At 44.1% G+C, this 23,724-nt stretch overlaps 1 protein-coding gene across 1 annotated transcript in view; it reads right to left on the bottom strand.

Annotated features, from left to right (window-relative positions):
- The window catches only part of NUP210 (nucleoporin 210), a 170,168-nt gene that overhangs the window by 141,337 nt on the left and 5,107 nt on the right, over positions 1–23,724 (bottom strand). The window contains exons 2-4 of the mRNA XM_075005043.1: positions 15,467–15,603; positions 13,732–13,863; positions 6,151–6,247 (exon numbers count right to left, since the gene is read on the bottom strand). Coding sequence (XP_074861144.1) covers positions 6,151–6,247; positions 13,732–13,863; positions 15,467–15,603 — 366 coding nt within the window. The remainder of the gene's footprint in view (positions 1–6,150; positions 6,248–13,731; positions 13,864–15,466; positions 15,604–23,724) is intronic.

Raw genomic sequence — 23,724 nt, forward strand, 5'->3', positions numbered from 1 at the left:
GTATAGGCAAGAGGAAGTCAATGGATGTGATATACCTTAACTTTAGTAAAGCTTTTGATACAATCTCCCACAATATTCTTGCCCACAAGTTAAGGAAATAGGGATTGGAAAAATGGACTGTAAGGTGGGTAGAAAGCTAGCTAGATGATTGGGTCCAATGGGTAGTTATCAATGGCTCACTGTATGGTTGGCGGTTCATTTCAAGCGGCATGCCTCAATGATTGATTCTAGGGTTGATATTGTTCAACAGCTAATACTGTTCAACATCTTTATTAATGTCCTGGATGAGGGAAAGGATTGCACCCTCAGCAAATTTGCAGATGACACTTAGCTAGGGGGATGGGTAGATACATTAGAGGGTAGGGATAGGGTCCTTAATCACCTAGAGAATTGGAACCCCCCCTCCAAAAAGAAAACAAACACAACCTGATGAGGTCCAGCAAGGACACTTGCAGAGTCCTGCACTTAGAACAAAAGAATCCCATGCATTGTTACAAGCTGGGGACTGAGTGGCTAAGTTGCACTACAGCAGAAAAAGACCTTGGGATTGCAGTGGATGAGAGGCTGGATATGACTCAAGAGTGTGCCATTGTATCCAAGAAGGCTAATGGAATATTGGAGTGCATGAGGAGAAGCATGTCCAGCAGATCTAGAGAAGTTATTAGTCCCCTCTATTAGACATGGGTAAGGCCACATCTGGAATACTATGTCCCGTTCTGGGCCTCCAGTATAGAAAGGATGTGGAGGTATTGGAGAATGTCCAGCAGAGAGCAACCTAAACTATTACATGGCTGGAGCACATGAGCTATGAAGAGAGGCTGAGGGATGTGGGCTTATTTAGTTAGAAGAACAGAAGAGTGAGGGGCAATTTGATAGCAGCCTTCACCTTCCTGAAGGTGGGCTCTAAAGAGGATGGAGAGAGGCTGTTCTCAGTAGTGATGGATGGCAGAGCTAGGAGCAATGATCGTAAGTGACAGAGGGAGAGGTGTAGATTGGATATTTGGAAAAACTATTTCACCAGGATGGTGAAGCACTGGAATGTGTTACCTAAAGGGATGGTGGAATCTCCATCCTGGTTTTTAGGTCCCAGCTTGACAGAGTCCTGGCTGGGATAATTTAGATAGGATTGATCCTGCTTTATATAATACATACAACTGGAGGCACAGATCTCCTAGAACTGGAAAGGACCTCAGGAAGTCATCTAGTCCAGTCCCCCTGCCTGCTTGGCAGGACCAAGCACCATCCCTCATATCTATTGCCCCAATCCCTAAATGGCCTCCCCTTAAGGACTGAACTCACAGCCCTGGGTTTAGCAGCCCAATGCTCAAACCACTGAGCTAGCTATCCCTCCCACCCTTCTGCCCTTTAAACAGGGGGCTAGACTTGATGACATCCTGAGGTCCCTTCCAGCCCTAGGACTCTACGATTCTATGATTTCAAATTTCTTGCTTCAAAACATTTGGGTGGTAGGGGGGAGCACTTATACTCAAGAGTTTAATAATGTTATTGCAAACTCATGAATACACAAATTTATTAAAAAGGCACATATTTTTAAAGAGAAAGAACAATCACTAAAAGAAACTAACAAGGATGTGACAGCGTTTCCATCCCTTTGAGTTTTTAGATATAGAGGGGATGTCATTTTAAGAGATAGGTGGTATTTTCAAATTTTGCCAGATATTATTTTCTTAAGTAAATAGAAATCCTGGCACTTGAAGTTAAATCTACAGTGTCTTATTGTCCCTTTTATCTATTATGGCTGCAGCCACATGGTGCACTGCTGCCGGGTGGGAGGGGGAGGAATCTGTCATGCAAATGAGGACACTCAACAATGCAAATGGCTTCTCATTTGCATAGTTGTGCACCTCATTTGCATAGTCACATGAGATTACTGTCCCAGCACAGGCTTCTGTTGTCACAAAAGAAGCTGTGTAAATGGGGTTCAGTAAGTGAAAACCCCCTTTGTCAATAGCCCCTTATCTCTCATTTTTTTCCAGGGATAAGGATCTGTCAATGAAGGGGGTTTTCGACAACAGAACCCCATCTACAGGACTTGTTTTGCAATGACAGAAGATCTTGCTGGAACAGCGATCTCATGCAACTATGCAAATGATGCATGAGACTATGCAAATAAGATGCCATTTGTATTGTCAACTGTCCTTATTTGCATGATCCAACTGGCAGCAGTACACTGTGCAGATGTAGCATACAAGAATGGCAGTTTAATATTCTACTTGGCTAGAGCAAAGGAATGCTTGATATGCAAGGAAATTAATTTACTATTTTATATGTTTCTAGTATAGCCAGAACCTTAAAAGTATGTCAGGCAGGCATTTCTGGGGCTGACATTCAAATCAAGCAAAGCAAATATTCCTTGTAGCATTTACAGTGATGGATACTAGTATAATACTAATAGGTAAAATGATCCTGCTTTGCTGAAGATCCTGAATGACGCCAAGCTGGGAGGGGTTGTACATGCTTTGAAGGATAGGCTCACAATGCAAAACGATCTGGACAAATTGGAGAAATGGTCTGAAGGTAAACAGGATGAAGTTTAATAAAGACAAATGCAAAGTACTCCACTTAGGAAGAAACAATCAGCTTCATACATATAGAATGGGAAGTGACTATCTAGGAAGGAGTGCTGCAGAGAGGGATTTAGCGGTCATAGTGGACCACAAGCTAAATATGAGTCAACAGCGTGATACTGTTGCACAAAAAACAAACATGACTCTGGGATGTTGTAGCCAAACAAAGTTTTCCCCTTACAAGCCAGCTTGCTTGCTTGGTGCCCCCCCCCCCCCCGCCCCAAGGAGCACACAGGGCACGAAAACGGCTGCTGACAGCACAGTTTTTGATGCCTTTTATTAAGGCCCAGATGTGCTAGCTTATTGTAACCCTAAGAAACAGAAAGTATAAATAAAAGGCTAACAGGCCAAACTGTTAACAAGGGGGGGGGACCTTAGGAAATTACCCCAGCTGGCATTGATGGATTTGATGCACACACACATACCATTTTAAAAAAGAAAGTTTTTGCCCACACAAAAAGAATATTTTGTACTTTTAAATTGTTATTTTTTGTTTTATAAGTGCAAATTAAGTAAGAATTGCCCTTGTAACAAACTGGCGTTACAAAAGACAGACCAGTACAATCTGGCACCATAGATAAAAAAAAAAATATGTAACCCAAAAGGGATATAAAAGGTGGGCCCAGCAGAACTTTAACTTTAAGTGCATTTTACCAACTACTTGCTGGTTGGGTCAGGTAATTGCCTTCCAAGGTCCACAACTGGGGGCACTCAACCTTGTATTTGTTTTTTCGCGGAATTGAGTGACCAATTCGGCTTGGCTACGCTGGTATTAAAAGACGCAGAGAGGGTAAAATATACCCATGCTAGGTTTTGTTTCTTTTTTGTGCACAGCTAAAAAATTAAAGCTTTGTAACTAAATGTTGTTGTATTAAAATATTGTTGTGTTGAATTGTAATATAACTTGTTAACACATGTACTTTGCTAGCATATAAAAAGTAAACAATAGCTTTTTGTAACCACAAGCTTATAACTGTAGCTTAATAAACTTGTAACCAGTTAAAATTTAAGCCTAACTGCTGTTACCCTTTTGTCACTACAACACAGCCGGCACAACAAAAAAAACTTTAACTGTTTGGTTACCACAGCCTGGCCGTAGGTGAGAGTGCTAGGAGCTCCCTGCTCTAACAGTAAAAAAAAACTGGGTTGTTTAGAACCCAGGGAAATCCATCAGCCTGTCTTGGCTGCTTGCAGTGACAAGCTCCCTGCTCTCGCAGTTTTAAACTCGAATGGTAACAAGGGCATAGTTGGTACCTCACCGCACATTACCCGGCCACCGGCTAACAGATGTATTAACAGGAGTGCTGCGAGCAAGACACAAGAAGTCATTCTTCTGCTCTACTCAGCGCTCACTAGGCCTCAATTGGAGTACTGTGTCCAGTTCTGGGCACCAAATTTCCAGAAATACGTGGAGAAATGGGGAAGGTCCAGAGAAGAGCAACAAGAATGATTAAAGGTCTAGAGAACAAGAGCTATGAGGGAAGACTGAAAGAAGTGGGCTTGTTTAGTCTGGAAAAGAGAAGACTGAGAGGGCACATGATAGCAGTTTTCAAGTACCTCAAAGAGGGTTACAAGGAGGAGGGAGAAAAACTGTTCTCCTTGGCCTCTGAGGATAAGACAAGGAGCAATCGGCTTAAACTGCAACAAGGGAGGTTTACATTAGACATTAGTAAAAAATTCCTAACTGTCAGGATGGTTAAACTCTGAAATAAGTTACCTAGGGAAGTTGTTGAATCTCCATTGCTGGAGATATTTAAAAGCAGGTTAGACAGACACCTATCGAGAATGGTCTACATGGTGTGGACTCGATGACCTCTTCAGGTCCCTTCCAGTTCTAGTGTTCTGTGATTCTACGAAGGTCTATTACCATGCAGTATCAATACAAGGGCTGAACAGGATGCTCGGAACTTGAACTGGGAACATCCCGGATACAACAATGCTGGGTGGCCTTCAAAGTTCATGAGTTTAATAGGGGCGGAAACCGAAAACCCTGAAGTGTGACTCCTCCCAGCCAAAAGAAATCAGCAGAATACTAAAGCAAGTATAGTGGACGCTTATGCACTACCTGCAAGGGGTGGGAAGACTGCTGCTGGGTAAGCAAAGGAAGCAGCATCGTTCCTAACCCCACCACAAATTCTCAGTATGAGGTTTGGCCAGAACTTGACGTACCTGGGTCTTCGTTACCCATCTGCTAAACAGGGATAATACAGGTTTTACCACCCAATGGATGCAACTGCACCATAATGGGCTAAGAGACCGTGTGAGGAGGGGACTCTGGCAGGGCTTGTTTACCAGGGCTGGCAGCCCAGCCAGGGCTGAAGCGAGTGTATTTAGGCCCAGGGCCGCATCCAGTAGCCTAACTGTGGCTGGAGCTGGCACCCCCGGAGTTGGGGTCCCATTAAACAGCCCAACCAGGGCTGGGGCCAGTGCCCCCAGGGCTGGGGCAGTGTCTGGCAGCCCAACTAGAGCTGTCCTCTGCACAGCTAGTATCCGGCGCTGCGTCCAGCACCCCAGCTGCATCTGGGGTCTGGGCTGGCAGCTGGTATCGGTACAGCAGGGGTCCAGTCAGAGGTAAGAGGGCTGCACAGGTATGAGGTGGGGGTGCCAGAGGCAAGAGGGCCAGCAGGACACAGAGCTGGCGGCAGGAAGGAGCAGAAGACTGGGGGGGCAGAGGCAGGGGACCTCCCTTCATCTGGTAAATTCCCTCACTGAGGACCATTCAGGTCCCAAAGGTGCTAGATGAGGGAGGTGCAACCTGTAACATTTCCCTCCCTAACAGAAGAGTTACAAGGCTTAATTTGTTAAGAAGCTGCTAAACACGAAGAATGTGGATGGCAGTTTCCACTATAGTGCAGCATTTGGGCCACATCCTCCTTATGAGTCAGTGGAGTCACAGGTCCCAGAGTGATGTTTAGGGCTCCTACAGATTGAAAGTGCCAATCAATACACAGTGGTTTGCATTTTCCAAATGGTATAAGGCTAAATCTGCTACTTTAGAATGCTAAATGTCCTGCTCTGAAAGCTTCAGAAACCTCATTAAAACCTTTTTAAAAATAAAACATTTCACAGTCCACCCCCTTGTAAACAGAGTCAAGAGTCACCAACACGTCAACCACACTTCAGCCACCTTCCTGGCAGTCTCAGCTGAGAGGCTATAGCTCCAAATGAGAGGGTAATCTTTGACCTCCAGAGCCATTCCCTACATCATTACAAAACAATCACAGCACAAATACCTCATTGTTTCCCTAATTGTTCAGGTAGGGGTCAGCTCTGGCTGAATTTAGTTTATTGTTCATTTTATGTTGGTGGTTTTGAGCTGTCTTGGCACCTTCTGAACCTCAACAGTTGTATTTTCATTATTGAGAACTTTAAATGGGTATGAAAGTGCCCAGAACTCTGGATCAGCCGTTAGAAATCTAAAACAAGGAACCCGTCTACAATATATTAGATATTATCATTTCAGTTTGCTAACCCAGATTTAGCAAGGTATTTTGGTTCATACACTATTTTAAAAAACATGATTAAACCCAGGACCTCTGAAAATAATGTAAATATTGCTTACCGCAGTGCACTGTGGGAATCTGAGAAGCCATCAGCCTCAGTATCTTTTACTATCGTCCAGTCAAAGGCCAGTCCTGCTAACGTGCTAAAAGTGTTTCCTATAAATCAAATTAATAATTAGTAACAAAATTCAAAATGACAATGAAGTCCTTCTATTGCTTGGAAACAAACACAGGATATCAATCAACAGCAGCAGGAACATCTTAAATTGGCAAAAAATCATTCAAACAAGAAATTTCTTCATTAAAGTTAAAATGGAAGTGGATTTTTGTAAGCCAGATAACTGGAAGATTTGGAGAATCAAAACAGAATAGAAAATAGTTTATAGTTTTAGTTTGAGCTTCTTCTTCAGTGCTTAGCCAAATGGTCAGTTGCAGAAATCATTTGCCTTTTGGTCCTTTTTGTGCAGCTGCAAGGGTTTGATGGCCCAAGAATCCAGCACTGGACTTGATGTAATGGGGGGCTGCCTCTGTTCCTCCTGGATGCTACAGGGGTTGCTGGAACATCTTGTGGCATTCCCATGAGATGCCAAAAAGCATTAGATGCCAGGTACAGACAATAGCCCCAGTAACCTATAGTGACCATAAATGTCTGCGGTATGAATGCAGTTATTCCACTTTATGCCCAACATATGACATTAGGCGCACTTTGGATCCCAGGACATAAATACAGGTATTATCACAGGCCCCTCACTGCTCAACTTCAGATTTGTATTTTCTGGTCACACTAAGCGTACCAGCATGTCTGCTCTAGAGAAAAGGTAATTAAATTAACTGATTGTTTAATAAGATGCTTCTGAGATAGACAAATCACATCCTTCTTCCTTCAAAACAAGAACCTCCTAAACTATGATTAGGTTCCCTAGCTACTTTGTGGATACCAATGGAACACATGCAGTCTTCAACATAGGTTATTACAAAATTCAGATGTGACAATGGATCCATTCTTGGTTCCACTGGAACAAACAACAAAACTCCCACCATCTTTTGGGCAAGTGGATATGAAACATCTTTGTTAAAATGCCAAAACATTACTATACAATTTATCTTAAACTTGTTTTCACACATCTGATGGATTCCTATCCCCAAGTGTCTCTGTGATACTAAAATTAGAAGCTCCTTTGCAACTTATGTGCTAACAGACTGCGCACATATATTTTGCTGACTCACTAATACTATGTTGGGATGATATTCAAGTCCTAGTCTGTCAGAAAAGGAGAGGGTTAAATCTTTCATCTTGGCTTTGCAGAAGGCCAGATTCTAATGCCCCTTAAGTCAGTGGCAAATCTCTTATAGGGCATGTGTATGTCATATCTCCTAAAGCACCACATTCCAATGGAAACAAGCCACATACATCAGTAAGGAACTATCAGCCTACATGTAACTTTACACCTCTTTCAAGTGTAAAATCCAGCACTTCGGAACATGTGGATCTGAGATACTCCCTGATATTTGGGATCCACACTTTAATGAAATGCATTTTGGATATATATGTTCAGTCTGGCTTTTTTAAATCTTAAATGGATATTTCTACAATACAGACTAAATGTTCTGTTCACTAAAAACAAAAATTTGAGTTATTTATTTTTTTGGATTATAAACAGGATAAATTTACTGAAGCCAGATAATTGTCACATGCTGAATCTGAAAGGTCTTTTAGAATGATCTTGCAGTCTTTGGGATAGCTGCTGCTCCTACTTAAATCAATTAAGTACCCATTAAAATTTAAGGAGGAAGGGCTGAAGCCTTATATTGTGCTAGTATTTTTATTAATAAACACTTATTTTCCTTTATAGTCTTTGTTTGCCTCTCTCATTCTCCTTTCATGGACAAATTACAATCATCACTGTAACTTCATTGCCAGCTTCCTACAACTAAAGGCTTGTTGCATCATGTAAACCATAGAAATGTTGTAACAGTGGTAATACAACTCAAAACATATCTCCTCTCCCAAATATACATTACAGAGATACAAATGCTTTGTATCCTGCATCAACAAGACTGTGACTATTTAGAAGCACCCTTCTATTCTTCCACTCTAAAGCTTCTTTCTTTAACTCAGTTGGCTACAGGAGCAGCACATTTTAAACTGCTTGAGAATTATTTAAGATGCACAGTGGTAAATTGCTAACAATTCTAAGTTTTAGTTTTTCAAGGCTAAAACAAGTATTTTATTCTTGCTCAAAATAAGATGTAAGCTGGGCAAGGAGAAAAAAGCAATTTGTAGTGATGCAGAGATGATGTGTCTGAACAGTGCCACAGCAAACAGGCAACAGATGCACAGTGAAATCCCTTCTCAACAACAGAGGCAGGCCCTCTGAGTTATTTAAGGTAAATAAATGCTAGAAAGTCCTAACCTAATCTCTCTGCAGTCAATGGAAAAACTTCATTTGGACTTTAAGTTAGGAGAAGGATTTAGTCCAAAGTACAATTTTCAAAAATGTTATAATATTTTAAATTTCATCCTGCCTGTTAGAAATTCAAAGGTCTTTGGTTCCATTATAACTAGATTAGCCTCCATTAATTCTTACATAAAGTTTATGCCAAGAATACTCTGATCAACCAGGTAAAGATTAAATTTGCACAAGAGTTTAAAAAATCATTTTAGATACGTTGGTATTACCCCTTCCTGCTCTTGCTAATAGTTCTCTGACAGTGGTTATAAACCCACAACCATACCAATTGTTTGGCATAACATACTATGATAAAGATGGATTTTCCCTATTCTCAGATTATGCCAAAAATAGCATACAACTTCAAAACAAAAATTAATTATATTTTTCAATGGACTGTGTATGTTTTCTTGTCAGATGGTACTGAGATCCTTCAAAAATAGGGAAGTGCCAAAGGAAGTTTCTCAATATTCCTCAGTTTGGTGATAAACAAGTTTCTTTTAACAAAATCCAAATTCAAATCTTCTACTCCCTTCAAAATACTTCTGAATTTTTGTTGTCAGTTTGCCATAAGAATACAGGGACTGTGATAAGTTCCGATTGTTCCCACTTGACTTTACCTGAAGACACACTGATGAAAAGCTATGTAAGAAATAGGTTGAAAATTTCTGATTCTACTGCTAGGCAGGGAATTAACACAGGTCAGAAAGTTATGATAACACAGCACAGTTACCAGCCATGTGTAACCAAATGCAAGATCAGAACTCAGGGTATTAAAATAGGTGTAATGTATACTTTGCAATGATTCCTGCCAGTGGCGCTCTAAATCAAGAATTGCTCATCATTTCTAAGACAACCCATTATCTTAAGTAACTGAAATTCTACCCCTTCCCCAAAAATCCTGGCCCAGCCAACTCATTTCTACTAAGGAACTTCACTGGTTCCAACACTTTTTTTAGAATCCTATTTATCAAATTACTTTGGGTCCAGTTTCCATAAACAATGGGAATTCAGTGGACATTTGCCTTTAATAAGAATTGCACATTTGACTTGGCCCTACACACTCTTACATCTGTGACAAACTATTCTTGAACTTAAGACCAACCAGGTGTGCCAAGTTATTTCCCATTCATTAGTGTCTGAAGAACATTAAAATATTGAGATAGAATTTAATTTTAATCTGCTGTCTCACCAACAATTAGAAGTTTAAGCATTTAACAGGAAGCTTTCACTTTATTCAACTATGCATAATTCATGTCAAGCACAGGTAGGGAGTGAAGCTGTTTCTTCCGAGGCAAACTCCTGAGCCTGTGGCCCTGCCCATACACCATCCCTGCTCCTCCCAGGCTACATCGCCTCCCCACTACCCTAAACCTTCCCACTGCCTTCCTCCTCTCTCTGCTCATCTACTCCAGCCAAATCCCTGAACCCAAATGTGGCAAAGGACATTTGGGGAAAAAAAACCCCAAACACTCTTCTAAAATTTCTTTATGAAGTAAATGAAGCATTTTCCCACTGCATTTCAGATTGTGAAGACTGGACATGAAGAAAGTACTTAATTAAAAGCACTAAATTTGGGAACAAAAAATGTCATGGAGATCAGGAGAGATCCCGGATTGGAAAAAGGCAAATGTAGCGTAGGGGAGGTGGGATAGCTCAGTGGTTTGAGCCTTGGCCTGCTAAACCCAGGGTTGTGAGCTCAATCCTTGAGGAGACCATTAAGGCATTGGGGCAAATAGATGTCAGGGATAGTGCTTGATCCTGCTGAGAGGGCAGGGGACTGGACTAGATGACCTCCCAAGGTCCCTTCCAGTTCTAGGAGATGTGTATCTCTATTTACGGCCCATATTTTAAAAAGGGAAGAAGGATGATCCAGGGAACTATAGGCTGGTCAGTCTTACATCAGTCCCTGGAAAAAGCATGGAGGCTCCTCAAAGAAGTCATTCTGAGGCACTCGGAGGAGGGAAAGTGATCAGGAAGAGTCAGCATTGATTCATGAAGGGCAAGTCATGCCTGACCAATCTGATTAGTTTCTATGATGAGATAACTGGCTCTGCAGATAGGGGAAAATCAATGGATGCGATTTATCTGGACTTTAGCAAAGCTTCTGATATGGTCTCCCACAATATTCTTGTCAGCAAGCTAAAGGAATGTGGATTGGATAAATGGACGGTAAGATGGATAGAAAGCTGGCTAGAAAGTTGGGCCCAGTGGGTAGCGATCAACAGCTCAATATCGCGATGGCGATCGGTTTCTAGTGGAGTGCCTCAAGGTTTGGTTCTGGGTCCTGTTCTGTTCAACACATTTATCAATGACCTGGATGAGGGGTTGGATTGCACCCTCAGCAAGTTTGCGGATGACACTAAGCTAGGGGGAGAGGTAGATATGCTGGAGGATAGGGAGAGAGGTAGATATGCTGGAGGATAGGGATAGGGTCCAGAGTGACTTAGACAAATTGGAAGACTGGGCTGCAAGAAATCTGATGAGCTTCAATAACGACAAGTGCAGACTCCTGAACTTGGGCCAGAAGAATCCCAAGCACTGTTACAGGCTGGGGTCCCACTGGCTCGGTAGTAGTTCTACAGAAAAGAACCTGGGAGTTGTAGTGGATGAGAAGCTGGACATAAGTCAACAGTGTGCCACTGTACCCAAGAAGGCTAATGGCATATTAGATGGCATCAAGAGGAGCATTGCTAGTACATCCAGAGAAGTGATTATTCCTTTTTATTCGGCTTTGGCGAGGCTGTATCTGGAGTACTGTGTCCAGTTCTGGGCCCCCACTTATAGGAAGGATGTGGATACACTGGAGAGGGTCCAGTGGAGGGTGACCAAAATAATTAGGGGGCTGGAGCATATGACCTATGAAGAAAGGTTGAGGGAATTGGGACTGTTTAGTCTGCAGAAGAGAAGACTGAGGGGGGACTTGATAACAGCCTTCAACTTACTGAAGGGAGGTTGCAAAGAGGCTGGAGAGGGGCTGTTCACAGAGGTCATGGATGACAGAACATGGAACAGTCGTCTCAAGTTGCAGTTGGGAAGGTCCAGGTTGAACGTTAGGAAAAACTTTTTCACTAGGAGGGTGGTGAAGCATTGGAATGGTCTACCTAGGGAAGTAGTGGCGTCTCCATCCCTGGAGGTGTTTAAGTTTCACCTTGACAAAGCCCTGGCTGGGCTGATCTGATGGGTTTGGTCCTGCCTAGGGCAGGGGGCTGGACTTGATGGCTTTTTTAGGTCTCTTCCAGCTCTATTCTTCTATGATTCTATGTCAGTCATGTGTTTTTTCGTTTCGTTTTGTTTTTTGTTATTTTTTTTTAAATATCACCTGAAGTTTGTCAGAGATTTATTTGCAAAAACTTTGTAGAAAGTGCAAGTCAGTTGTTCTGCTGACTACATTAAACATTATGGAAGACACAGTGAAGCTCTTTTCTGTTTTACGTCTTCTTCATCAGTCTTTCTAAACTGATTTTATGTTTTAAATCTACTGATAAGCCATCATAAAATCATCATTCCAGATTAATGCACATTTAAGATCACCAAGCTAAGACTTAAATTACTCAGAGTAATTTAGTGTGTTCATAACAAAGTTGTTTGTTTTTTTTTAAAAAAAAAGGGAACACTAAATCGTGTGATTTTCATAACAAGACATGTTTGTGAAATGTAATTATATATTTATGTTGAAATATTGCTTCCAAAGATTTAAGCACATGAAAGGATTTTATATCTTAGTAAGGTACTGGTTTGGTGGAGGGGCAATTAAAAAGAGTTCATCAAATAGCCAGAAGTAAAGGGAAACTCACTTATCTTGCTATCTGGAAGAAAAGGAATGTTGGCCCTTCAACCATGTGAAAGGTAAGGAGGGATAGACAGAAAGGGCAGGAAGACTATGAAAGCAAATTTTTGTCCTGTAGTAATTAAAGTGTATTTTTAGATAAGGGTGGCCTTTTGAAGGTCCAAGCATTTAAGGCTAAAGCTGAATACTCAGATTGTACATCTAAATATCTATGCCAGGTATTTTTAGAAATGTGATTTTATCACCTCCACCAAAATCTAATAAAACATTGAAAGCAAATTTTAAACAAAGGTCCTGAAGACATAGGGCTTGCCTACACTACCACCCTCCTTTGAAAGAAGGATGGTAATTAGGGTATTGGGAGTTTACTAATGAAGTGCTGCTGTGCATAGGCAGCACCTCATTAAGCAAATTCTCCCCCACAGCAACTTCGAAGTTTTTAACTTCAAAGTACCAGCACGTGTCTAGCCACAGCTCACCCGCCAGTACTTCCAAGTCTCCTTACTCCTCTTCAACATTTGGCCCTGTGTGGTCATGCCAAATGTCAAAAAAGGCTCTCCCGACAGAACTGTGGGCAAAAGATACACAAACTGTACACCGCAATTTGTGTATCCTTTGCCAACAGCTCGCTACAGTCTAGACACAGCCCTAGATATGATGGACAGTCCATCTTCCACTGAAGAGACTCACAGACTCCAGAAGATCAGACTCTCTTGGGTGGAGCCAACCATAAACATTTAATTATGCTAGAATGAGGGATATGAAGGCCATCAGTTGGTGGCTGGAACAGGGACAGATGTATGTAAAGAAGCCCTATTAAACTTATCTGGCGCTAAATAAAATGTCTTTTTACAAAATTGCCTTAAAAATGCTGCCTTTTTCCCTCAGGTTAGCAAAAATCTAGAGAAGTTATAGTGTAGTTTGCAGACTTGTATCACTACTGCTTCAAACTTCCTTGCAGGTCTGACCAGACCAGACCAGACCGACACTGATGTGATGTTTAAACAGGTCAAATGTTATTACTTCCTGTTTTTTATTTCCCTCCTACCTTTCCTCTGAAGCTTTCACATGTAAATATCTTTACTTGGGATTCTCATAGCTGAAAATGTCATCAATACTCTAGTTGATTCCTGGACAACCCAGAAAAAAAATCAGCAGAGATTGTCAGATATGAAACAGTGTCTAACTGGTCAATATAGGATTTCTTGATTGGCCTGCTTATACGTAACCAGAGATATTAAAATTGGTTAGTACCTGTATGCAGAGAGGACAATTCCCCTTTATTCTATCTTGATTGGTCTCCAAAACCAATCCTGTCCTAGGTAAAGTCTGAGCACATTATATTTCACACACAAAGGACTTTAATAAAAATCTTAGCCATATTAATACTAGGCTCTCACCTTCAGAATCCAAAGCCCGAATTTTCAGCTTCAGCGGTGAATCTTCAAGATAAAGTTCTCTTGTGGTGGACACAATTTGGATATCATGAATTATGTCAACAATAGCATCACAACGAAGCACTTGACCAGTCACTCAAAGAAAAGAAAACATTAAGCCTATAGCACTGATTGCATGATTATCACCAGAACTACTAAGCAAGTAAGATGAAGTATGTTTTAACCAGCTGGCAGATCTAAAGTAAGAGCAGCACAGAGCTTTGCCAGTGAGGGCATGGAATCCTTAAAGCTAGTGAAAAACAAATGAGGTCCCAAAGACAAGAGAAGTAGTTCCACCCTTTTAAGCTCAAAATAAAAGTATTGGTAGAGGATTTACAACACCCACCATACTGTCAGTTAAGGAAATTTGCTTTGCCTCTCCTCCCCTCGAGAGAATTTTGGCATAATGTTGCTGATTCAGAACAGCAGCTCCCTACATACAATTCAGGGACAGAAACAGGTAAACCCCCCTGCCCTATGCGTATCATTCAGAAAAACCACCCTACATTCCTTCAAGGTAAAGGGCACAATATAACTGAACCAATTTATTATACAATGATTTCATTACAAATAAATGTCTAATAACTCATCTGCTTTGCACATCTTTCTTTCTAAAATCAGACAGCATATTGTATTGATGTAGGCATGCAAGTAAACATTAAGGCTACGTCTACACGTGAAGCCTACATCGAAGTAGCCTATTTCGATGTGGCGACATCGAAATAGGCTATTTCGATGAATAACGTCTACACGTCCTCCAGGGCTGCCAACGTAGATGTTCAACATCGACGTTGCGCAGCACCACATCGAAATAGGTGCAGCGAGGGAACGTCTACACGCCACAGTAGCACACATCGAAATAAGGGTGCCAGGCACAGCTGCAGACAGGGTCACAGGGCGGACTCAACAGCCAGCCGCTCCCTTAAAGGGCCCCTCCCAGACACACTTGCACTAAACAGCACAAGATACACAGAGCCGACAACGAGTTGCAGACCCTGTGCATGCAGCATGAATCCCCCGCTGCAGCAGCAGCAGCCAGAAGCCCTGGGCTAAGGGCTGCTGCACACGGTGACCATAGAGCCCCACACGGGCTGGAGAGACAGCGTCTCTCAACCCCCCCAGCTGATGGCTGCCATGGAGGACCCCACAATTTCGACGTTGCGGGATGCGGATCGTCTACACGGTCCCTACTTCGACGTTGAACGTCGAAGTAGGGCGCTATTCCAATCCCCTCATGAGGTTAGCGACTTCGACGTCTCGCCGCCTAACGTCGAAGTTAACTTCGAAATAGCGCCTGACGCGTGTAGCCGCGACGGGCGCTATTTTGAAGTTAGTGCCGCTACTTCGAAGTAGCGTGCACATGTAGACACAGCTTAAATGTTCCAAATCTCAAATATCCAAAACTGAACTATGTAAAATTCAAATTGAAATCTTCACTTCCAGGACTCCCCAGACTTGCGAGGATTTCAAACACACCTACCATCTACCCCAAAATGTCTTGTCCTCCTTGTGGAACAGGGTTCACATGGTCTTTTCCATCTAGGAGTTTATATATAAGTGTACATGTGAAAGAATGTTTTATGTGCATAGTTTATCTAAATATACCTAAATATATCTTAGGGCTCATAAACTTGCAGTATTGTACATTTTTTTTAATCAACACAACAAAATGTAACTTTAAAAACAGCTGAAAACTTACATATATCTTCAGCAAAAATGATACTTGTCAGACGTGTTGGCTGAGATGAACGTGCCTGGACCACAGCTTTTTGTGAACATTGACGTTCATCTTGATCTGCAGGTTCTATGCTGGCAACCTCTGGCCTTGTCGAAGACCTACAAAGAGAATCACCCTGAGCAACTGAAATATAAGCCAGCTATCAGGAAAAATGCATAGACACTTACTGAAAAGCAATAGTAAGCTTTTTATCGAAACTGCCACCATTACCATCTGTAAAATCTTTACCTTCATATTACAGGCAAGGGGACTGACTTTTGCAAGTGCAGAGTACAGTAAACCCTCAAGTTACATGGGGGTTATGTTTCTGTAACGCTCTCGTAACTCAAATTTTCGTGCAAGTCGAGGGGAGACGGGAGGCAGGGTTCCCAGCTGCCTTGGGCTTACAGGAGCCAGGAAACTGACCAGCCCAGCACTCAGTTTCCTGGGTGCCACAAGCAGCAGGGAGCTGGGAACCAGGCAGCAGTCTGGCTCCTGTCCACTTGCAGAGAGGGGAAACTGAGCAAGGCAGCAGCCTTAGCTTCCTGGCTCCAGGAAACCTCTATCAGTTCAAACATACACACCTCACAGAAGCACAAGAACATCAGCTCATGCTAGCCACTTAGCTTTTTTAAAAAAAAAAAAAAAAAGAGATGCACTTACTAAGCCAAAAAACCCTTCACCATGTGCTTTATTGAGCAGAGATTGTATGACATAACACAAACAAAATACTGATATGCAACCTAAGACTAAGTCTATCAATTACAGTCATAAGATAAATGCTTTTCATCACTTGCAATCAAAAATGGCATCTTCCATGGCAAAGGTATGGATGAAAAAATGTTGTTTTTTCCCTAATTACAAAATATAACCATTATCCATAGATTTGTTGTGCCAGAGACCAATTAATAGTAAAAAGCGATGTGTAACATTCTTCTACTTAAGACATTCAAATCTGACAATGTCTAGTTAATGTATGCCATATAAGCTGCGTCTACACGTGCACGCTAATTCGAAGTAGCGGCACCAACTTCGAAATAGCGCCCGTCACGTCTACACGCGTCGGGCGCTATTTCGAAGTTAACTTCGACGTTAGGTGGCGAGACGTCGAAGTTGCTAACCTCATGAGGAGATAGGAATAGCGCCCTACTTCGACGTTCAACGTCGAAGTAGGGACCGTGTAGACGATCCGCGTCCCACAACGTCGAAATTGCTGGGTCCTCCATGGCGGCCATCAGCTGGGGGGTTGAGAGATGCTCTCTCTCCAGCCCCTGCGGGGCTCTATGGTCACCGTGGGCAGCAGCCCTTCGCCCAGGGCTTCTGGCTGCTTCTGCGGCAGCTGGGGATCTATGCTGCAGGCACAGGGTCTGCAACCAGTTGTCAGCTCTGTGTATCTTGTGTTGTTTAGTGCAAGTGTGTCTGGGAGGGGCCCTTTAAGGGAGCGGCTGGCTGTTGAGTCCGCCCTGTGACCCTGTCTGCAGCTGTGCCTGGCATCCCTATTTCGATGTGTGCTACTTTGACGTGTAGACGTTCCCTCGCTGCGCCTATTTCGATGTTGGGCTGAGCAACGTCGAAGTTGAACATCGACGTTGCCGGCCCTGGAGGACGTGTAGACGTTATTCATCGAAATAGACTATTTCGATGTCGCAACATCGAAATAATCTATTTCGATGTTGGCTGCACGTGTAGACGTAGCCATAGTGTGTGTTTCAACACCTGTGTAATACAATTTGGTGCTATTTAAATCTATGCAGCAGTTTGAACCATTAAAAATTTGACCAACCCCATTTTTGCTCAAAATTGTATTTCTTTTAAAAAAATTGCCCAAAATTGTATTTCTTTTTCTACTCCAATCATGTAGTGAGTTCTGCATAAGCATACCCCTGCTTCCACACAGAAGTCATTGCAGCATTGGGGCCCATTTTATTAAATGCTGCAAGAGCCTGAATGGAAAAACAGCCCCTTCCTTTTTGATTTATCCACACCCATTAAAAACACATTACATCTATACTGCATTTTGCAGTACTTGCAGTTGTCTTACAGTTAGTTACCCAGTCAAGAAGAACACAGAACCACGTCTGTTATATTAACTCAAATACATAATTCTTTGTCTCACAGCAACATCAAACAGAAGAAAATCACCATCTTTGTATTGAACCCAGCCTCACAATGCACTGAACACCATCAACTCCAAGCAGAGTCAAAGGAAGTTCAAGAGATTTTCATAGTCAGTTGCAATGCTCAGAGTCAGGTTCCTCAAATGCAACATATAACAACAGATCAGTTCCAGAACCAATGTTTAATTTGTGATACATTTCCAAAAATTACACAAACATGTAAATGTACAAATGGTATGTTACCATTGCACACAGTTTATACTGAGCTGTGATTTGGAGGCCTAAGTATGGATCATTCTGCATCCATCACAGCAGGCAATGAACAAACACAGGACGAAAAGGCTTAAAACAGCTTACAACCTAAGACTACACCTACACGGGCAGCCTCTGCCGACACAGGTCACTGTCAATAGAAAAACCATGACAATACTTCCATCAACAGATTCTGTCTACACACCAAAGCGGCTCACAAGAATGAGCCGCTCTGTCAACGGAGAGCATCTACATGCACCCGACACTCTGTCAAAAGAACTGGCCCCATAACCCCAGAAGGCAGGCGTGCATAGAGGGAGAGCCCTTCCTAGGACACAGCCTCTGTGCACCCTTTAAAAGGCCTCCCCAACCCACGCTCCCTGCCCATGCCGAGGCTTGCCTACCTCTTGCAGGGAACTCTAAGCTGCTGCAGGGCTCCTTGCAGTTTGTGGGAGACACTGCTCTTTCCAAACTGCTCTACCTTACTGACCCCTCAACCTTCCTGACACCCAACCGCCCCAACCCCACACCCTCCCTGACCCTACCTGGCACCCCCACATCTGGCACCCACCCATCCCAACCGCAACCATGGCAGAGCAGCCTCTGGGCATGCCCGGGATTGCAGACCAGCTCCTGCTGGCCCTGCCACTGGACATCATCAATTTCTATGACCACATCTGGGGGAACAGCCCCTAGAGAGAGCCTGCAGAGCAGGCCCCCGACAGCATAGCGCTACCACCACACTCATCCCCTCGGGTGACTGGGTGGATCTAGTGGCACCCCACCAGCTCCAACTGATGGGACTGGCTGGTCCTGGGGCAATGGGGTGACCAGCAATGGACACAGAATTTCAGGGTGCACAACGACACATTCCTGGAACTGTGCAACTGGCTTGCCCCTGCCCTGAGACATCATGACACCAACACGTGGCTGGCCATCCCTGTGAAGAAGAGGGTCACCATTGCCTCTGGAAGCTGGTCACCCACAACAGCAACTGCTCCATGGGTCACCAATTCAGCATCAGGAGGTCCACCATCAGGGCCATCATGATGCAGATAAGGAAACCATTCAGCTGCAGGCTGTGCACAGGGGGAGGGGGGACAGGAGGGGGCAGGGAAGAGGCACAGGAGACAGGGGGCAGAGGGATGTGAGGCGCTCTGTAGCTCAGGGGCCCCATCCCTCTTGACCCTCATGGGTATGTCTGGTCTCCCCCACTCACAGGTGGCATGAGCCATAAACACCATCCTACTGGGGAGATTGGTGTGGACTGGCAAGATGGAGGCCCTTGTCAGCTCGTGGAAGCCCCTGTTTCGATCACACTAGCTTCCCCAACTGTTTTGGGACAGTGGACAGGACCCACACCCGCCTCCGGGCCCTCAACCACAGCACTGGGCAACACCTTAATAGGAACGGCTACCACTCTGTGGTGATGTAGGTCCTGGTAGACCACCAAGGACAATTCCTCAACATCTACATCGCGTGGTCGGGCTGGAGCCACAACATGAGGGTGTTCCAAAACTCTAGCCTGTTCCAGTGGATAGAGACAGGCATCTGGGTACGCTGCCAGGAGCTGGCCACAGGGGATATGCAAATGCCCCGTGCATCGTCAGTGTTGCAGACTACGCATTCCTTCCATGGCTAACAAGACTGTACACAGGGCACCTGGACCTCACCCAGGAACACTTCAATGCCAGGCTGACGGGGGTATGGAAAACGGTTGAGCTCACCTTCAGGCACCTGAAGGGGAGGTTCCGGTGCTTCCTGAATTGCTAGAGGTGGGGGAGCGCAACATTCCACATGACGTGGCTGCCTGTTGTGCCCTCCATAAACTTGGTAGAGAGGAAAGGGTAGGACTTTTTGCAGGGGTGGGAGCCAGAGGGCGGCAGCCCCTACAAACATCTGGGTGCCTCGGCCAGCCACCTGGCGCATGCTGAGGGGGTCCACATCCAGGAGGCGGTGCAGGAGCACCTCGCCCTGGCCCCTGATAACCCTCCCTCGGTCACCTATGGGGGCCACCCCGTGCCTACGTCCCTTCCAACACACCACCATCACCTTTCCCATCAATCCACACCTCCCCACTACCCAGACCCAAAACAAAGCATGCGGGTTCAGTCTTAAAACAACCCCAAAGTTTAACAACAAAAAAAACTCAAAACCATTTGCCAAATGATAGGTAACTGTGAAAGACCTAAACCAACTAATTGTACATTAATCAAAACTTCTATATGGACTCTGTACACCTGTGAATTATATACATAACTATGGGGGGTCAGAATGGAGGGGCCTCTGAACTGGGAGGGAGGCACTATCCTAGGGAGAGGGAGGATAGTCTCGAACCATGCCGGCCACGAGTTCCCCATCCACCCTCAGTCTGGAGCCCGCCTTGAGGCTGGGCTGGGAGCACAGGGAGGCGGAGGGTCAGCTGTGGGGTTGGGCTCAGCGGTAGGGCGGGGGGAGCAGGGAGGGCTGGGAGGCATGGGCTACCATCACTGTACACTGCAGGGCCTGTAGGAGCACCTGGGGCATGTGCTCAGGGACAACGGGAACAGCAGGGGAGACATCGGTAGCAGGGATTTAGGGGGGCAGGGCCCCAGGATACCAGGCCCTAGGCCACCCAGAACTCTGCCACGAATCCTCTATGAGATCCATGTCAGGCCCAAGCCTGGATGAAGGAGGAGGGTTAGTCAGATGCGTGTCGATATGCTGACCATCAGACAACAATACAAATGAAATCTGATGCCAGTACAACTAAATGATAAAAGATGCCGGCAAGAACGTTGCCCAGATAAACAAGGTCCGCAATTGAGTGATCAGGGTTGGGTTGATAAGATGGCTACCGAAAGAAAACTACAACTAACACATATGCTATCCATTGGAACGTGGAACGTCCGAACACTGTGGGCAACTGGAAAATTAGAGCTGCTTTGGAAGGAGAGGGAGAGATACTGATGCGATTTACTGGGGCTGGCAGAGATGCGATGGACGGAATCAAGAGAGAGATGCGGTTCCGAAGTCATTTGGTCGGGAAATGAAACGAAGCATGAAGCAGGAGTTGGATTCCTTCTGAGCAAAACAGCTAGAAGAGCATTATTAGGATACAAACTGGTGAGTGCAAGAATGGTGGTAGCGAGATTCAAAGAAAAACCATTCAACAACTCAGTCATTCAGGTGTATGCACCCACATCAAACTGTACGGAGAAAGAGACTGGGCTATTCGATAAAGACTTGACAAAGACAGTGTAGGAGATACTGAAGAACGATATGTTGATCATCAGAGAAGATTGGAATGCGAAGGTTGGAACAGATAATGAAGGTTGGGGGAGAGTCATGGGAAAGTTTGGATATAGAGACAGAAACGAACGAGGTGAGAAACTGCTAGAGTTTGCTACAGAGCATGAAATGGTGATCTGCAACAGCAGATTCCAACAAAAGGACTGTACAAAGTGGACATGGTGATCAAATGATGGGAAGTCCAAGAATATGATAGATATGATTTTGATAAGAAGATGGATAACATCACTACAGCAGTGCCGACCTCTCCAAGGAGTGCATATAGACTCAGACCACAGTCTAGTGATCGCAAACATCAAAATAAAACTCAAAAAAAACCCGTAAGATACAGTTTAAGAAAAGAGGAGATGTGGCGAGGTTATGTGAGGAAGAACCAGGGAATGCATACAGAGCAACACTCAGATGGAAGATTAAGAATATAGCCACAGAGAAAGACCTAGAGAAGAGAGTCGCAGGGATAGCCATCGTTATAGAAGAGGCAATTGAGCAGACTGTTCCAGCAGAAGAAAAGATCAATAAGAAGTGGATTACTCAGGAGACACTGCAGTTGGTTCAAGAGAAGAGAGTGTTGAAGATCAGAAGAGATATTTCTGAGATGGCACAACAGCAATATAGGGCGAAATGCAATGAGGTAAGGAAAGCAGCCAGAAAGGATAAAGGAGAAATGATTAGAGAAGCAAGGTGAATATATAGAGAGGTATTACAGTGAATGTAAGACCGGGAGGTGCATAAGACAATTAGAAATATTAACAGGAAATGGCAACTGAAGCAGGTGGCGATCAAAGATGAGAATGAAGAAATGCTCATGAACAGGGAGAAGATTGTGCAGTGATGGACGAGAAATTGCACCGATCTATACAAAGCACAGCTGGACCCGACTCTCAGAGAGACTGACTGAAGAACTGAAAAAGATATCTCAACCGAGCATCAAGAGCGAGACCGATACTTGGAAGGAGGAAGTAGAAAAAGCAGTGAAATGACTAAAAACACAGCAAGAGCCCTGGAAATTATAAGATCACAGGAGAGATGATCAAACACAGCAGACAAAGCATGATTCAGGAAATACACTGACTATGTAATATAGCATGGAAAGAAGGGAAGGCACCTAAGGTATTGACAAGATATGTGCTACTGACAATATCCAAGAAAGGAAGTACACTGGAGTGCAAGAACTACAGAACGATTGCCCTAACGAGTCATCTAGGCAAGGTGCTGATGATGATACCGATTGAGAGAACAAGATCACAGACAGAAGAACATATAGCAGATGAGCAAGCCGGGTTCAGAAAACATAGAAGTACCATACAGCAGATATTGGCACTGAGACTGACAGCAGAAAAAGCCTGACGAAAGAACAAGAACGTATACGCTTGCTTCGTTGATTTTCAAAAGGCATTTGACAGGATACATCAGAAAGTGACTTGGGCGGTGCTGGAGTCCATATACGGAGTGGATAGCGGACTGATGCATTTGCTGAAGGATATCAATGACAATGTGGAGGCAGCAGTGAGAACATGCAGAGAGTTGGGAAGTTGATTTAAAACAAGCAGAGGTACAAGACAAGGAGATCCAATATTGCCAAGTAACTTCATCGCACATCTGGAGAGAGTGATGGACAAGATCAAGGAAGAGGTAGAAGGGATATCTGTGCATGGGAAAACAATTAACAATTTAAGGTTCGCAGATGATATAGTTAGCATTGAGGAAGATGAGGAGAAGCTATTGAAAACAGTGTAGATGTTAAATGAAGAAGGGAAGCGGTACGAAGTGATTATGAACATCAATAAAACAAAAACAACGACATTTGGAGATAACAAAATAGGAAGGAAGATCAGTATTGATGGTATTGAACTAGAAAATGTAGAGAAGTTCACATATTTGGGGAGCAACATAACGTATGATCTAGACTGTAAGAAGGAAATAGTGACTAGAATAGTGAAAGCAAGAACGTGTTTGAAGGTGATGGATAAGATCTGGAAAAGCAATGCAATTAGCTTAAGAACAAAGCTGAGCGTCTTGAAAATGTGTGTATTCAGCAGCCTGTTGTACGGATGTGAGACATGGGTGATGAAAAAAGATTCAAAGAGAAGAATATTGGCATTTGAAAGGAGTTGTTATAGAAAGATTCTGAGAATAGGATGGATGCAGAAGGTCACCAATGAGGAATTATATAGGAAGATACAGCTGAAAGAGAACCAACGGGCGCTGAGCCCACGGTTATTGATGATGATGATGATGATAGGTCACCCAGGCCTTGATCAGGTTCAGGACACCCGCCAACACCCAGTAGCTGTTGTCTGCCAGGTGGCGACAGACCCTTGGGCTGCAGGTGCACACCAGGGGTGGTGATATGTCCTCCCTGGGCGACACTTGTCCTGGTCCCACTGCCTCGGGCTCCTCACTGGGGCTGCCTGGCTGGGCAGTGGGGCTAGCCTGGCCCCCAGATGGGGCAGCTGTAGGGCAGGAAGTGGGGGGAACATGGGTCATACTGCTGCATAGCGTCTGTGGTCTACCCTCATGCAAGCAGCAGCCCCCTGCTGGGCCATGAGATGGGTTTGTCTGAGGCATGCGTGCCCATGC

This window comes from Carettochelys insculpta, chromosome 11 (genome assembly GCF_033958435.1).
Source record: "Carettochelys insculpta isolate YL-2023 chromosome 11, ASM3395843v1, whole genome shotgun sequence".
NCBI lineage: Eukaryota > Metazoa > Chordata > Testudines > Carettochelyidae > Carettochelys > Carettochelys insculpta.